Raw genomic sequence first — 17,325 nt, 5'->3', positions numbered from 1 at the left:
CCCTGCATCGGGCTCTCTGCTTGGTGGGGAGCCTGCTTCCCCCCTTCTCTCTGCCTGCCTGTCTGCCTACTTGGGATCTCTGTCTGTCAAATAAATAAATAAAATCTTAAAAAAAAAGAAAAGAAAAGAAAAGAAAACCTGGGGTAAATCTTCATGACCCTGGATTTGGCAGTGGTTTCTTAGATACAGTAACAGAAGTACAAGCAACAAAAGAAAAAAATAGATAAATTGGACCTCATCAAAACTGAAAATTCTGGATAAGATGAAAAGAGAAAGGCAAAAAACAAATCAGCGATTGCCAGGAGGAGTTAGGTGAAAAGGAATTTTTGGGGTGATGGAGCTGTTCTATAGTTTGGTCGTGATGCTAACTACATGACACTATACTCACCACCCACTATAATTGGCAGAGCACAAATGAAGCACTGAGACGGCAGCCAGAGTCACTTCTCTTGGTTTTCCATTTTTTAAAGTTAATTAAGTAATCTTTGCACGCAGTGTGGTGCTGGAACTCATGACGCTGAGATCAAGAGCCACATGTTTTCTGACTGAGCCAGCTGGGTGCCCTGGACCTTAATTTATTAATTTTATTTGTTTGTTTGTTTGTTTGTTTATTTGAGAGAAATCACAAGTAGGCAGAGAGGCAAGCGGGGGCGGGGGCGGGGGAGGTAGGAGGTAGGAGGGTAAGCAAACTCCCCACCTAGCAGAGAGCCAGGCGCAGGGCCCAATCCCAGAACCCTGGGATCATGATCTGAGTCAAAGGCAGAGAGAGGCTTTAACCCACTGAGCCACCCAGGTACCCCTAGGGTGTTAATTTTTTAACAGCTTTATTGACATATAAAATGCCCATATTTAAAGTATGCAATTTAATATATTTTAATAAGTATACACATTCAAGAAACTACAATCAAAATAGAACAAATCTGTCACCTCTGTTTTTATGTGCCCCACTCCTACTCAGGGGAACATTGCTCTGGTTTCTGTCACTGTAGATTTGCATATTTCTAGAGTTTTATATAAATGAAATCATACTGGGGTGCCTGGGTGGCTCAATCAGTTGGGCATCTGCCTTCAGCTCAGGTCATGATCCCTGGGTCCTGGGATGGAGCCCGATGTTGTCCTCCCTGCTCAGCGGGGAGTCTGCCTGCCCCTCTTCCTCTGCCCCTGCTTATGCTGTCTCTCAAATAAATAAATAAAATCTTAGAAAAAAACAAAACCTGTTCTTAATTTTTAGCAGTGTATAGGTGGGAGTGCAATTATTGTGTCATGATAATTCTGTTTAACTACTTGAGCTGCCAAACTGTTTTCCATAGTGGCTGCACCATTTTACATCCCCACCAGTAATGCTCAAGAGTTCCAATTTCTCCACACTTTTATTAATACTTATTTTTTTCCTTTAAAAATTTTTTTAAGGATTTTACCTATTTGAGAGAGAGAGTGAGCATGAGAGGAGAGAGGTCAGCAGGAGAAGCAGACTCCCTGCTGAGCAGGGAGCCCGATATGGGACTTGATCCTGGGAATCCAGAATCAAAACCTGAGCTGAAGGCAGTTGCCTAACCGAGCCACCCAGGCGCCCTTAAAAAAATTTTTTAATAGCTATCCTTGTGGGAGTGAAATAGTATCTCACTGTGGTTTAAATTTGTATTCCCCTAATGACTAAGGATGTTGAACATCTTTTCATGTGCTTGTTAACCATTTGTATATCTTTTTTAGTGAAATGTCTTAAGTTTTTCATTCATTTTTAAACTGGGTTGCCTTTTTATTGAGTTTATAGGTGTCTTTATATATTCTGGACACTTATGAGATACATAATTTACAAATATTTTCTCCCATTCTGGAGGCTGTCTTTTCACTTCTTGATAGTGTCTGTCCTGGCACACACATTTTCCAGTTTTTTTCCCCCAAGATTTTGTTTATTTACTTGATAGAGTAGGTAGACAAGTAGGCAGAGAGGCAGGTAGAGAGAGAGGAGGAAGCCAAGCAGAGAGCCCGATGTGGGGCTTGATCCCAGGACTCTGAGGTTATGACTTGAGCGGAAAGCAGAGGCTTTAACACTGAGTGACCCAGGTGCCCCACATTTTCAGTTTTGATGAGGTTCACTTTACGTTATTTCTTTAGTTGCTTGTACTTCCGTCCTCCCTCTCCCACTCCCCCTGGTTGTGTTCCCTCTGTGTCTATGTCAAATTTTTAAAAAAATTATTTTTTATTAAGATTTTATTTATTTGAGGGGTGTGCCTGTGTGGCTCGGTTGAGCGACTGCCTTTGGCACACGTCATGATCCTTAAGTCCTGCGATCCAGTGTCATCCAGTGTCCGCATGGGGCTCCCTGGTCAGCAGGGAGTCTGCTTCTCCTTTTGACCACCCCCCCCCCACTGTCTCTGTCTCTCTCAAATAAATCTTTTTTAAAAAATATTTTATTGGGGCACCTGGGTGGCTCAATCTTTAAGCGTCTGCCTTCTGCACAGGTCATGATCCCAGCGTTCAGAGTTGAGCTCCGCATGGGGCTCCGTGGTTGGCGGGAAGCCTGCTTCTCCCTCTCCCACTCCCCTGGCTGTGTTCCTTTTCTAGCTGTCTCTTTTTGTCAATTACATAAATAAAACCTTTAAAAAATTAAAAATTTTTTAAAAAGAATAAGCTGATGTCCTTATTAAAAAAAAAAAAAGAAAAAATATTTTCTTTATCTGAGAGAGCGCGAGAGAACAAGAGCAGGGAGGAGAGGGAGTAGGTGACTCCTCTGAGTAGGGAGTAGGACAGGAGGCTCCATTCCAGGAGCCTCTGAGTAGGGAGCTGGACAGGAGGCTCCATTCCAGGACTCTGGGGCCATGACCTAAGTGCAAGGCAGACGTTTAACCAACTGACCCTCTTAGGGGCCCCCAAGAGCCTCCGTTGCCAGGACAATCGCCGGGAAACCAGGACTCGGGCTGATTTCTGGCATGTCGTGAAGCCAAAGCGAGCTGCGCTTGCGCGGTGGCCGCATGGCCGCCTATCGCCGCCCCGCGGGCATCCTGGGTCTTTGCTTCTGACGTCCCCGGCCTCACTTCATTACTTTGCCGTTTCTCGAGGGTCTCGGTTGCTGGCGAAGCCAGCGAATTTACCCAGGCCGGGGAGAAAGATGCTGGGCACAGGACCCAGGAGGGAATCCCGGCTTCGTGACATTATCGTACATTCTGGGGAGTTGAGGAAGAAATAAGCAGCAGTACGTAGAGCGCCGAGCACAGCGTTAGGCACATAGTAGGTGCTCAGAATGTGTCCGCCAGTGCCAATGTATGTTTGCACACTGTGCGAAGAGGACCCAGATGCCGCGAGGCGCGTAGCCGCTCGCCTGGGTCAGGCTTCTTTGGCGTCCCCTGAAACCCCTAGCTACTCGCCCCCTGCGCACGCGCGCGATCTGGCCGCTTCGCCTCTCGTCCTGTTTGGCCCGAGCCGCGCGCCGTCAAGCCTCCGTGCGTTGCCATAGAGACCCGTGAGCCCTGACGGGCTCGCGGCCCAGACGCCAGGCTGCGGGGGATTAAGAGCACCATGTCTTTCCGCGAACTCCGCAGTAAGGCCGCCCTGCCCGCTTTCCCCTGCGGGTCCGCGCCCGAGTCTTCCCCGTTTGGGCCTGTGCGGCCCCGGGGAGTCCCTGGCCGCTGCCGCCCCCGAAGCCGAGCGCCCCCGCCCCTTGTCAGCACTCCGACCTGGCGCGAGGTGCTGTGAGCGCCCCTGGCCGCGTGTGGTTAGGCGGCTGTGGAGCCGAAGTGTTAATTTTGTCTAATTTTAGATGGCTTGCATGGCCACAGGCGGCTGCTTGCTACCGTATTGGAAAACGCTGAGACCGATTCGGAGTCGGGTTAGCTGAAGAGCTCAGAAAAACGAGCAAAACCGCGGAGGGGACTGGTGAATGACCGTCGTGGGTGGCATGTTTTGATTTACGGTCTGCCGGGGAGTTCCTGTATATGGGTGTGCAACGTATTATTGGCTTCCTGAACCACTGTATATTCTGTATTTGGAGAACAGGAACGGGCCGGGAGGGCAGGGAACTCGACCCTAGGACCCAGGCGGTGGGATCTGGCGCCGGAGTTTGAATTCGGTTTTCTCACTTCCAGAGCCTGAGTCGTTCCTAAAGGGGCTGTGCTGGGAGAGTGGGGACGTGGGATGGAGATAACCCGAATTGGTTCCTGCTACTTTGGGGGCATCTGTTACACACCAGGTGTTTTGCAGTAAATACCTGGTTTTCGTCCTCACTTGCACAGTGAGGTGGGTAGTGTGATCCCTGCATGAAAGACTCGGAGACACAGAGAAGTCAAGCAGCTTGCTTTAAGTCACCCATCTAGAACTGGGTGGAAAGCACTGTTGGAGCCGTGGGACTGTGTGTCAAAATCCTTTGCTTTCCATGAGTGGGCATTTTCTGAACCTGAAGCGTTTGGGCCACCTGGGTCCACCTGCTTAGGGGTAGCACGTGATTGCCAAGTTGCTGTCATCCAGGCCTGTTTTTACTGCCCCGTTTTCTAACAAATTGCTGGACATTTCACCATTAACGATTGTCATTTCAGTTAGGAATCGCTCTTTTTCTTCCATGTAAATATAGGGGAAGAGGCATCACATTTTATTGGCACACCTAGTAGCACCGTGGTGTGAATTATGCCCTCTGGGATTTGAAGGTTCTTGGTGACGGTGTGTTGTAGAGATGAGTTTCTCCTCCTTCGCAGGCTGAGGCCGGGGTTCTGCTAGGGGACATTAAATGCAGTTGTGCCTGGAAGAGGGTGTTAAGAAAGGGATTTCTGAACTTTTTGACCTTAAATGAATGCCATACATTTGTGCAACTTTCAGTAAAAATAATAGTCCAATTGTCCCCATTTTGCAGAATTAATGGGACCCTACTACGGCTTAATAGGAAGAAGTATTTAGGCAGTGTGTGGCTTGTGGTGGGAATAAAGCTGCTTTATAAACCATCACTCTCCTCACATTTCGCAGAAAGCAGTGACGAGGCCCTCTGTGCCCTTCTTACTTTGCTTGTATCTCCTCTTGCCTGGTGAGATCCAACCTAACCTCCAGTGCCCAGGTAGCTTTTTTGCAAATGTTGTTGAGATCATTTGAACCTCGAGGAAGAGCAGGAACAGGCATTCTGTAGAGCCAGAAGCACACCAAAAACAGATCCTGGCATGTTGTGGAAACAAAAATGTTTGTTGTGTTCATTTGCTCATTTTGCTTTAAAGCGTAGTGACCACCACAACCTCCAGTTTCAACAAGTTTTAGTATTATTGTTTCTTGTTCTGGTTTATAAAAGGAATTAAAATATTTCTGTATAGTTCAAACAGTCTCTTCAAGATCTCTTTAAATACAATGCTGTTGGGATGCCTGGGTGGCTCAGTTGGTGAAGCTCTGCCTTTGGCTCCGGTCATGATCCCAGGGTCCTGGGATTGGCCCCACAATGGGCTCCCTGATTAGTGGGGAGTCTGCTTCTCCCTCTGCCTCTACCCCTGCTTATATGCTCACTCTCTCTGTCTCAAATAAATAAATAAAAGATTAAAAATAAATAAATAAGATTAAAAAGCCAACTCCAGAATAACTCAGACAGGTGAACTTTGCCCCACTAAATGTACTAAATGAACACCCCTAAATGTAACCACTGTTAACATTTAACATTTTTTTAAAAAGATATATTTTTTTTATTTGAGAGAGAGACAGGCGCTTGTACGGGAGCACGGGTTGGGGGTGTGGGGGGAGAAAGGGAGAGAAGCACACTCCCTGCTGAGTGTGGAGCCGTGCAGGGCTTGATCCCTTGACCCTGAGATCACGATCTGAGCCAAAATCAAGAGTCCGATGTTCAACCGACTGAGCCACCCAGGCGCCCCAGCATATTTTTTCTTGATGACATTTTGTAAACCAGATATTTCTCATTTTGAGAGGTAAAGAGAAGGATATCCAAGAGGGAAATGACATATGGAAGGGAGAAATTCTATTTACAGCCAATCCTTAAACCCTATTATATCAGACTTTTTTTTTTTTTAATTTTATTTATTTATTTGACAGAGAGGGAGAGAGCGATCACACAAGGAGAATAGCAGGCAGAGGGAGAAGGAGAAGCAGGCTTCTCCTGAGCAAGGAGCTGAGCAAGGAGCCCAATGTAGGGCTCGATCCCTTGACCCTGGGATCATGACCTGAGCCAAAGGCAGACGCTTAACTGATCAAGCCACCTAGGTGCCCGCCTAGACCCCATTATAATATACAGCTTCCACTTTTTCCTCCCATTGAAGTTAAGTGTTTTTCAGGAAGCAGATTATGTATTTAAAGTTTCATCTCCTTTTTGCTTTCCCTCTTAGAGACTTGATAAATAGTCCTGTAACTGTCAGTATGTTGGGAATAAAGAGGGAAAACAAGGAAAGTAAGTAAGTAGTTGCTCTTTGATGGGGGAACTGACTGAGCTGTATTTTACCTTTGGACAGATTTTACAGAGATGATGAGAGCCTTGGGATACCCTCGCCACATCTCCATGGAAAACTTCCGCACACCAAATTTTGGACTTGTGTCTGAAGTGCTGCTTTGGCTTGTGAAACGGTCAGAAATGTACTTTAATAAAGTCTAAGAATGAATGCTGTATTTTATTCAATAGCCACCTATTGAAAATGGATACTGTGGTGAAGCAGAAGGAAGAATTCAATAAATTCTGAGTTTGAAAGACTCACTTATAACCTATTAAAAATCAGTTGAGCTTGAGGAGCGCTGTGGAGAAGGGAGGCATTGGTAAGAGATTTCTCAGAAGCTGATGCGAACAGTGGTCCAGGCTCCCCTTCACGTTCTCACTGTCGTCAGGAGTGAGCAGGATCTCTGCACACTCTCTAATGACTATAATGAAGTACATAATGAAGTGTAATGAGGTAGAAATCATTCAGATTCAGATTTCATATGTGTGAAAAATCTAATATGATTCTGGGTGGGCGATCTTTTTTAAGGAGGTCATACATATTTTCGGTGTTGCAGGCTACATAAGATCTTTGTTGCATAATCTCCCCTGTGTTTTGTTTGTGATAATCCTTTAAAAATGTGAAAACCCTCCTTAGCCTGCAGGCTGCGCAGGAGGAAACCAAGGACTGCACCGCACTGACCCCTGGTGGGTCGTCAGTAACTCCAGAACTCCCCTAACCGCTGCTTCTCAGCTAGCTGGTTGGCTCTGTGAGGTCAAGGGCTGCTCAGCCAGAGTGATAGTTCTCATTATTTTAGTTGAACTTTGAGGTCTGAGATAGACTTAATTTTGTAAGCTGAGCCCCTAATTGGATTTTTGTCATCACTTAAGTCGGTTCTTAGGTGAGGATTCACTCCCTGAGGTGTTTGGGATTTTATGCTGCCTTTTTTTTTTTTTTTTTTAATATTTTTATTTATTTATTTGACAGAGATCACAAGTAGGCAGAGAGGCAGGCAGAGAGAGAGGAGGAAGCAGGTTCCCCATGGAGCAGAGTGCCCGATGTGGGGCTCGATCCCAGGACTCTGGGATCATGACCTGAGCTGAAGGCAGAGGCTTTAACCCACTGAGCCACCCAGGCGCCCCTTTTATGCTGGTTTTGAAGTCTCTCTCACTCTTACTACCTGAACCGGGGACTTAGAGAGCTTGCTGTTACGGATCCTCTCAGCTGCCTATTTTCTCTTTCGTGGACTTTGTACTTAATTAACTTTTCTTCTCTCTCTCTCTGAAAGGTATGAACCTCAGACCGATATCCCTTCTGATGTTGAGACTGAACAAGACCGAGTTTTCTTCATTAAAGCAATTGCCCAGTTTCTGGTTAGTTGACAGTTATTTTCTGGAGTTGGAATATTAAGTATGTTACAGATGAGTCCCAATGGGGGCTGCTTTCGTGTTTCTAAGCCCATCTGGTCACCAAGTTTCTGTGGAGGCATTTTTTTTGTTTTTTGTTTTTAATTCATTATTATTTTGTTTCTAAAGAATTTATTTATTTATTTGACAGAGAGAGATCACAAGGAGAGAAGCAGGCAGAGAGTGAGAGAGGGGGGGGGAAGCAGGCTCCTGCTAAGCAGAGAGCCCAATGCAGGACTCGATCCCAGGACCCTGGGAACATGACCTGAGCCGAAGGCAGAGGCTTTAACCCACTGAGCCACCCAGGCGCCCCGTTAATTCATTATGTGTTAAGAATTCTATTCAGTTAGTTTAGTATAGGTTCAAAATTTTTTCTTTTTTGATTTTATTTATTTGACACAGAGAGAGAGAGAGAGATCGTGAGAGAGAGAACACAAGCAGGCGGAGTGGAAGAGAGAGAGAAGCAGGTTTCGCGCTGAGCAGGGAGTCTGATATAGGGCTTGATCCCAGGACCCTGAGATCTTGACCTGAGCCAAAGGTGACACTTAATGACTGAGTGTCATTAAGTGATGACTGACCCAGGTGCTCCTCAGAATTTCTTCTTAATTATGAAACGGTATAGGGTAAAAGGACTTTTTCTCTTGTCTGCCATTGACCCAGTTCATCCCCATCTCCATCCTCCGAGTTTATTTACATACAGAGAAGCAAACACAATATACATTCTTTCCCCTGCCTTTTACACAAATGGTGGCGTACGGTACACCACTGCTTAGAATCCTGCTTTATTCACTTAGTTGTGTGTTTTGGAGAATTTTCCGAATACATATCCAGTTTCCTCATTCTGTCTTGTGCCTGAGTAGTATCGCTTTCATGAGTATACCATAGTTTATGTAATTTATATATAGATAGGTGTTTAGATTTTTTTTAAGATTTTGTTTATTTATTTGACAGAGACATACAGTGAGAGAGGGAACACAAGCAGGGTGTGGGAGAGGGAGAAGCAGACTTCCTACTGAGCAGGGAGTCCGATGCGGAGCTCGATCCCAGGACCCTGAGATCCTGACCTGAGGCAAAGGCAGACACTTAACAACTGAGCCACCCAGCTTCCCCAGGTGTTTAGATAGTTTATAACTTTTGCTCTATGAAACTGTGCCGTAGTGAATAGCCCACACGTAGGACTTTGTGACAGTGACCCCAGGATAAGTTCTTAGGATTGGAAAGATGGGTGAATTTGTAATTTTATTGTCAGTTACTAAATAGCTCTCTATCAAGATTATATCAGTTCATACACCCACTTGCAATGCTTGAGTCACTTGGAAGTTTGATTCAATACAGTCAGGTTTTTGTTAAAGAGAGATTTTCAAGTTACCTACATGGGATTCAAGTTGGATTTTATTTTCATGGAAAGGGCCTTACTTTTTTTTTTTTTTTTGTCTGAAAATAGGCCACCAAAGCGCATATAAAACTCAATACCAAGAAGCTTTATCAGGCAGATGGGTATGCAGTGAAAGAGCTTTTGAAGATCACCTCTGTCCTTTATAATGCCATGAAGACCAAAGGGATGGAGGGCTCTAAGATAGGGGAGGAGGACATCAGCAAATTCAAGTTTGATCTTGGCTCGAAGGTAAGGACAATGTCCCACTGTGGGGCAGTGTGTGTATTTCTTAAACTCTGAAACGGAACATATCAGACACTCATGTCATCGCTTCTTTCCTTACCCCTTGACTAAAAGCAGTTTGTCAGTTCTGTGCTCATCACCATTTAGATACAAACAGCAGTCACAACAAATTAATCCGCTACCTATGGAAAACCCACTATATGCCAGGCGCGGTTCAGATGTTCAGGGTACCACGTGAACAGCAAGACAGCAATCCTCTGTTAGGCTCAGTGGGGAGTCAGACTACACCACAAAGCAGAAGGATTGGCAGGTCAGAGGTGATCGGTGTGTGGGGGATGGTAAAGCAGGGCCAGGCCGTGTCTGCAACAGGGAGACGGGGTGGGTGACATCCTTAGCCGAGATGCGAAGCAGGGAAGGAGCAAGCCGTGCAGCGGAGGGGGAAGAGTATCCTCTGAAAAAGTGTGCTTTGTGTATTTGAGGAAATGGGTCAATAGAGGAGAGCATGAGAGTTCGGAGGGGTCCTTTTTTTTTTTTTTTTTTTAAGATTTTATTTATTTATTTGACAGAGATCACAAATAGGCAGAGAGGCGGGCGGGTGGGTGGGGAAGCAGGCTCCCCGCTGAGCAGAGAGCCCGATGCGGGGCTTGATCCCAGGACCCCAAGATCATGACCTGAGCTGAAGGCAGAGGCTTTAACCCCCTGAGCCACTGAGGCGCCCCTCGGAGGGGTCCTTTGACAGACCCCACCCTGTGGTGTCTCCACAGCCACTGTAAAGAGGTTGACTTGGAAGTGGAAAATCATGGCGTTTGAGCAGAGAAGTACGTAATTTGAAACTTTGTATTAAAAGGATCCCTCCGGCTCCTGGGTTGAGATTAGACTGAGGGGGGCATGAGGGTACACGCAGACATGTCAGTGACTTTGGACAGAGTGGTTGCTGATATCAGGAGCTCGGCTAAGATGGGAGACAGCTGAGCTGCCAGGCATCGGAGGATTTGATGAAAGCAGCAAGCCGAAATGAAAGTTAAGTATTCAGTCACTTACTGTGATGGTTTGATCAAGGGGCTAAAAGCAGAGGAAGTGTCACGCCTCCCTCCCACCACACTGTTCCTTTGTCTCCCAGGAGATGGCACACCCTTGAAGGGGTTGTCTCCTGAGGGAGCCCTGAACAAAAGGCTCCAGCACTTTTTTTTTTTAATTTTTAAAATTTCTTTTCAGTGTAAAATTCTTTTCAGAATTCAATGTTTATGTACCACACCCAGTGCTCCATTCAATATGTGCCCTCCACAATACCCACCGCCAGGCTCCCCCAACCTCCTGCTCCCCCACCCCTTCAAAACCCTCAGATTGTTTTTCAGAGTTCATAGTCTCTCATGGTTCATCTCCCCCTCTAATTTCCCCCAGCTCCCTTCTCCTCTCCATCTCCCCATGTCCTCTGTTATTTCTTATGCTCCACAAGTAAGTGAAACCATATGATAATTGACTCTCTGCTTGACTTACTTCATTCAGCATAATCTCTTCCAGTCCCGTCCATGTTGCTACAAAAGTTGGGTATTCATCCTTTCTGATGGAGCCGAAATAGCCCATTGTGTATATGGACCACATCTTCCTTATCCATCCATCCGTTGAAGGGCATCTTGGTTTTTTCCACAGTTTGGTGACCATGGCCATTGCACTTTTATGACCCTGAGTTGGGGGAGGACTAGGAGTGGAAGAGTGTCCCCAGGTTTTCTCCCTAGTTCCCCCACAAGAAGGCCACCTCAGCCCGCCATGAAGAGACCTGGGAGTGATGGCCCCACATACTTTATGGATCATGGGGGTCAAAGGCCCTGCGTCCTTGACTGCTGCTTCCTTCAGAGCCTGCAGTGCCCTGCTGTGCCTCAGCTGGGGTGAGCCCTGGCGCAGGTGCCCCTGTCAGGCCTGCCAGGGAAAGCCTTTGTGATCACCTGTGATCAGGTCCAAGAATTCATACCGAGGTTTGTAACCAGGAGCCAGAATCAGTGGAAAGAAGTGGCCAGGGGTTAGAACCTATTCTGAGCATGGATCTTGTGGGCTTGAATGTGGGTTGAGAGAAAACAGACCATGCAAGGAAGATCCTACAGCTACCCTGTCTGCTAGATCTCTCTGTGATGATGGATATGTTCTCTATCTATGCCATACTGTTGGAGCTACTTGCCACATGTAGCTAGCGTCACCGAATAACAGGGTTCCAAATTTATTTAAATTTAAATAATGAAACATGGAAAAGGCCATCTGTGGCAAGTCCACACAGTTTTAGCCTTCATAGCTCTGGAGTTCTTGGTCTGAGCACCTGCAGGGGTTAAGTTGCCTTTACTGAAAGGGAGGGGAGTGTGGGAGGAGCAGGCCTGGTAGGAAAGGCGGGAGTTTGGTTGGAACAGCTGAGCTGTTTAGTATGAGGTGTTCGGTTGTAGAAAGTGTTACAGCCACGAGCTTAGGAGGGGGTGTGAGTAGAGAAGAGTTCAGGGGACTGAACTCTGATGGCCTCAGGGTCCGGGATGCAAGGGAGATGATGAGACTACTGCTAAGGAAGTGGGATGTTTGCTGCTATGAGGTGGTCTGGGCCGGGGGAGCTGGAGCTGGAGGGATCGGAACCCTGCAGGACTAAGGGAGGGGAAGATAGCAGCTGTGAATGCAGAGGGAGACTTGCTGTGGCCGGTGTGGGAGTTGGAGAGAGGAAGAGTGAGCAGAGCAAGGAAATGTTTGGATTCTCTGGAAAAGTTACCATATGCAAGGAAGTGGGATGACCTGTGACTCCTAAGAAAGAAGCTTATGCTCGGGGCTAGAGGCTGTCATCTTCACAGCAGTAGATGCCGCCCCTGAGGGAGGCGGGTCACACCGTGGGGCTTTGTGCAGGTTAATTCCCAGGAGCCCCAGCAGCTGTGCACCAGGCTGTCCAGAGGCGGAGAGCCGGGGGCAGCAGCATTCTGCGGTAGGAAATGTGTCTCTCTGCTTCCCCTCTGGTCGCCTGTCCCCTGTTGTGACCTCCTCCAAATAGGAAGCATGTCACTTTCACACTCCCATGGTTCCTGGTTAAAGATTACATTCGACTTGAGATTTGGACTTTCAGAGAGACCCAGATGTCCTGGGAGCGCTTGTTCACAGGATGGAAATATGGGTCTCGTGGAAAACGTGCTCAGTAGTCCAGTGTCCTGATGGGAGGCAGGAATTGATTCTAACAAACTGGTTATTTCTTTTTTTTATTTTCATTTTTAAATTTTTTATTCATTTGAGACAGAGAGCTCAGGAGCAGTGTGGAGGGCAGAGGGAGAGGGAGGAGCACACTCCCCCTCTGAGCCCCATGAGGGACTTGGTCCAGGACCCTGACTGTGTGACCTGAGCCAAAGGCAGACACTGAACCGACTGAGCCACCGAAGAGCCCCAAGGCTTCACCGAGTTTTCTGTGTTTGATATTTTCCCTCCAGATTGCAGATTTGAAGGCGGCCAGGCAGCTTGCTTCTGAAATCACCTCCAGAGGAGCGTCCCTGTATGACCTGCTGGGCAAGGAGGTAGAATTGAGGGTGAGCCATGTTCAGACACTTAAATACTTTCTCAGCCTCTTTCAAGGTTTTTTTTCTGATTCTGCTTTTCCCCGGCCTTCCCATTTCATCACACTGTACCTGCTGAAATGAGATGATCTGCAGGGAGGTGATAGCATTAGCTGCTCTTCCTACTTCTGGTCCCGCTGGTCTGTTTTTAAATGTTTTTTTAAGATTTTTATTTATTTGTTTGACAGAGAGAGTGAGAGAGCACAAGCAGGCAGAGCAGTGGAGGGAGAAGGAGAAGCAGGCTCCCCACTGAGCAGGGAGTCCAATGTGGGGTTCGATCCCAGGACCCTAGGATCGTGACCTGAGCTGAAGGCAGTTGCTTAACCAACTGAGCCACCCAGGCACCCCTGCTGATCTGTTGTTAATAGCTTTCCCTCCTCGTTCAGGAGCGGCAGTTATGTAGCATGTTACATAGCATGTTGCTGGAACTTTCCTCCATGCCCGTGGCAGACCTAGCAAAGTCTGGTGTTTTTCCTGAGGAGTTCCACGTTCCTGTCTACAAAGTACTCTTCTGCACCCATGGTTCCCACACTTTGCTTCTGCGTGGGATGCTGTGGGGTCCTGTAAAAACTACTGGTACCCGGCTTCCGTGCCAGTGTCACGGGTTTGGAGCGGACCTGGGCATTGGGAGTTGTAAGTCTTGGGTGACTCTCACGTGTGCAGAGCTGGGCAGCCCGTGACCTAGGCAGCTACTACTCATCAGCTGACGTTGGTGTCACCATAAAAATGTATCTGCTGTTCTTCTAGCCAATGTGAGCCGAAAAGAGTGCTTCATCTACTGAGTTTACCGAGCTGTTTAATGAGAATATGGCTTCTAAAACCCCTGTAGGGCTCCCTTTAAATCACCTGATGTCTGGGTTGTCCCCCAAAGCAGTGAATCAGAATGTGTGGGGGTGAGAGCCAGGCATCCAGCCTTTTTTTCCCCCTAATATTTATTTATTTATTTATTTGAGGGAGAGAGAGAGAGAGAGAGAGAGAGATGTGTGGGCGGGAGGGGCAGAGGCAAAGGCAGAGAGAATCTCAAGCAGACTTTGCTCTGAGTATAGAACCCAGTGTGAGGCTATATTTTGCAGAGAACTTGACCTGAGCCCAAACCAAGAGTTGGTTGTTTAACCAGCTGCGCCCCGGAGGCACCCTCCAGGCATCCAGCATTTAAGGATCGTCATGGGATTCCAACATGCAGCAGAGTTTGGGACCCACTGGTTTAAGAAGTGGAGTCTTGTTTAATTCTTTCCTGTAAGGGTTTATGGCATTTGAAGCATACATGCTCACCTCTTGTGGTTTTTTGTTTTGTTTTGTTTTAAGGATTTTATTTATTTATCAGAGAGGGAGCACAAGCAGGCAGAGCAGCCGACAGAGGCAGAGAGAAAAGTGGGCTCCCCGTCAAGCAAGGAGCCTGATGTGGAACTCAATTCCAGGACCCTGGGATCATGACCTGCACTGAAGGCAGAGGCTTTAACCTACTGAGCCACCCAGGCGCCCCTCACCTCTAGTGTTTTTATTTATTTCATTTATTTGATTTTAGATTTTATTTATTTATTTTTTGGAAAGCAAGAGAGAGAGAGAGAGCACAAGCAGGGGGAGCAGAAGGCAGAGGGAGAAGCAGGTTCCCTGCTGAGCCAGGAGCAGGATCTGGAACTTGATTCCACCACCCTGAGATCCTGACCCAAGCAGAACCGACTGAGCCGCCCGGGCGCTCTCTAGTGTTTTTAAACTAAATGCGTTTAATTCTTTTTACTCCAGTCAGGTTTGTCAGCCATGATTGTCCTTTCGGCCTGGCCCGCCTTCTGGCATCACTGCTCTAGTGTAATGGTATTTTCTTCTGGCTTTTCATTCCTGCCCCAGGAGCAGACAGGGAGCAGGGGACTGGGATGCCAGCTCAGCATTGCTGATGTGTTAACCTAGTGGCTGACCAGCTGCCCAGTTGACAGAACAAAGCTGCTGCTCCTATCTCATAGCTAATTTAGATAACTAACAAGGCAGCTCCCCAGGCCTTCTGTGTTTTCTCTTTATAGTGCGGTTGTGTGCATGTGTCTCCGCACATTTCTGACAGACCTAGAGACAGACCTGTGAAGTGCTAGTCACTTGGTAACTGCCACAGAGCTGTGGCTTCATGGTGAGACTTAACCAGGTTTCCACTGGGGACTCTTAGCACCGTCCCGTAATGAATTGAAATAACCAGTAGCCGAAATGTTGCCATAGGAGCCATGAATATGGTACTTCTCAAATTCTGTACAGCTGTGATCTGAGGAAGATCCCCCATCCAGTGTTGGTTTTTCTTTTTTTTTTTTTTTTAAGATTTTATTTATTTATTTATTTGACAGACAGAGATCACAAGTAGGCAGAGAGGCAGGCAGAGAGAGAGGGGGAAGCAGGCTCCCTGCGGAGCAGAGAGCCCGACGCGGGGCTCGATCCCAGGACACTGAGATCATGACCTGAGCCGAAGGCAGCGGCTTAACCCACTGAGCCACCCAGGCGCCCCTGGTGTTGGTTTTTCATACACTCAACTAACATTCTTTGAGTACTGGCACCAACGACAGACAGGCAAGGCACCTTGATCTGTGCTCTCTGTAGCTTTCCACCAGTGTGGGCCCTGAGGGGTACCGTGGAATAAAGGAAGCCCAAGACTGAGTTGGGGAAAGTGCTGCAGGAACCTGCATTGGCATTGAAGTCCCATGTCTCAGAAGTTCCTGGCACTGGTATGATAGGCACAAATGCTTCCTTTGATTGGTTAGTGATTAATGCTAGGGGCGGGGACAATGTGACTCCTCTCATCGGTTGCAGTTGGAAGTGACAGGCAATTTAGAGGAAATGAATCATAGGAATGATGATAGGGGCTGGCAGGGGGTTCGGACAGCTGGTTGAGCTGCACTTGGTTTGGGGTTCACCTGAACAAATAGAAGTAAAGAAGCAAATTTGGGAGAAAAGATGATGAGGGTAAGCCCAGTTTTGCCCCCCTGGTGTTGAGGGTGTGTGGGGACTTTAGCTGGAGAAGGCCAAGGGCACTGGAGGGAGACCAGGTTGGTGGTAGGATCAGAAAGACCTGGAGCCACTTGGCTGGCTCAGTTGGTGAGCTTATGACTCTTGATCTCAGGGTTGTGAGTTCAGGCCCCACAGTGGGGTCTGGGGTGTTTTTCTTTTTTTAAAGAAAAAAAAGAAGAGACATTTGGAAGAGGTGCTAGAAGAAGTGTTTCTGTATCAGAGATGCACCCTGTGATGGAACTTTGAGAACTAGTCCATAAGCCATATCCAGATCTGGGGATTTATTTTGAGAATTGCTTTTCTGAGAGTGTGTGTAATTCCATTTCATTGTTTCCCATAGGAATTGAGAACAGAAGCTATTGCCAGGCCTCTGGAAATAAACGAAACTGAAAAAGTGATGAGAATTGCAATAAAAGATATTTTGGTAAGATTATTTGCTTTTATTTAATGTTTTTGTGCCTGGAACTTGAAAATACTGATTTATTCCCTGCCTCCTCAAGAAACACCAACCCTTGGCCCAGTGACAGAGAAGGGGTATGATCGTGGGGAAATGGGAAATGCAGAGGACGTTCAAGGATACATTCTAGGTTACTTTTTTCCCCTTGTTATAAATATGAACAACTTATCCCCCCAAATTTGTCAGTTTTAATAATTTAATAATTTGATTAAATTCTTCAATTTTCCTAAGTAATGCTCTATTTAAGGGACTCTTCATACTTTAACCACTTCCTTGCTGCTGGGCATTTAAGTGATTTTCATGTTTTCCATTTATTTATTTATTTATTTATTTATTTGGGTGCTGAAACATGGGCACAGAGATTTCTTTCTCTCTCTCTCTCTCATTTTATTTTATTTTTTTAAAAGATTTTATTTATTATTTATTTGACAGACAGAGATCACAAGTAGGCAGAAAGGCAGGCAAAGAGAGAGGAGGAAGCAGGCTCCTTGCTAAGCAGAGAGCCCGATGCAGGGCTCGATCCCAGGACCCTGAGATCATGATCTGAGCTGAAGGCAGAGGTTTAACCCACTGAGCCACCCAGGCGCCCATCCCTTTTTTTAAAGATTTTTTATTTTGCGGGACGCCTGGGTGGCTCAGTTGGTTGAGCAGCTGCCTTTGGCCCAGGTCATGATCCCGGCGTGCTGGGATCGAGTCCCACATCAGGCTCCTTGCTTGGCGGGGAGCCTGCTTCTCCCTCTGCCTCTGCCTGTCATTCTGTCTGCCTGTGCTCGCTCTCTCCCCCTTTCTCTCTCTGATAAATAAATAAAATCTTTAAAAAAAAAAAAAAAGAAAAAAAATATTTTTTATTTTGCAAGAGAGAGAGGAAGCATGTGCCACACACATGCAAGCATGAGCAGGGAGAAGGGCAGAGGGAGAA

At 46.8% G+C, this 17,325-nt stretch overlaps 1 protein-coding gene across 13 annotated transcripts in view; it reads left to right on the top strand.

Moving 5' to 3' along the window:
• The first annotated feature begins 3,430 nt into the window (after positions 1 to 3,430).
• Positions 3,431 to 17,325, top strand: part of CLUAP1 (clusterin associated protein 1) — a 32,673-nt gene continuing 18,778 nt past the window's right edge. For 3 of the 13 annotated variants that reach the window (XM_059415502.1, XM_059415510.1, XM_059415501.1), the window contains exons 1-7: positions 3,465 to 3,538; positions 3,758 to 3,826; positions 6,423 to 6,534; positions 7,669 to 7,753; positions 9,231 to 9,410; positions 12,845 to 12,940; positions 16,290 to 16,373. In XM_059415502.1, the coding sequence (XP_059271485.1) occupies positions 3,517 to 3,538; positions 3,758 to 3,826; positions 6,423 to 6,534; positions 7,669 to 7,753; positions 9,231 to 9,410; positions 12,845 to 12,940; positions 16,290 to 16,373 (648 nt within the window). In that variant the 5' untranslated portion in view covers positions 3,465 to 3,516. Of the gene's footprint in view, positions 3,539 to 3,757; positions 3,937 to 6,422; positions 6,535 to 7,668; positions 7,754 to 9,230; positions 9,411 to 12,844; positions 12,941 to 16,289; positions 16,374 to 17,325 lie in introns of those variants that run through there. The other 10 variants (XM_059415513.1, XM_059415512.1, XM_059415503.1 and 7 more) reach the window with 8 other exon arrangements.

Source organism: Mustela nigripes, chromosome 11 (assembly GCF_022355385.1).
Source record: "Mustela nigripes isolate SB6536 chromosome 11, MUSNIG.SB6536, whole genome shotgun sequence".
Classification (NCBI taxonomy): Eukaryota; Metazoa; Chordata; class Mammalia; order Carnivora; family Mustelidae; genus Mustela; species Mustela nigripes.
The sequence above is the reverse complement of the archived record's forward strand: the minus strand, read 5'-3'. Positions and strand labels throughout refer to the sequence as shown.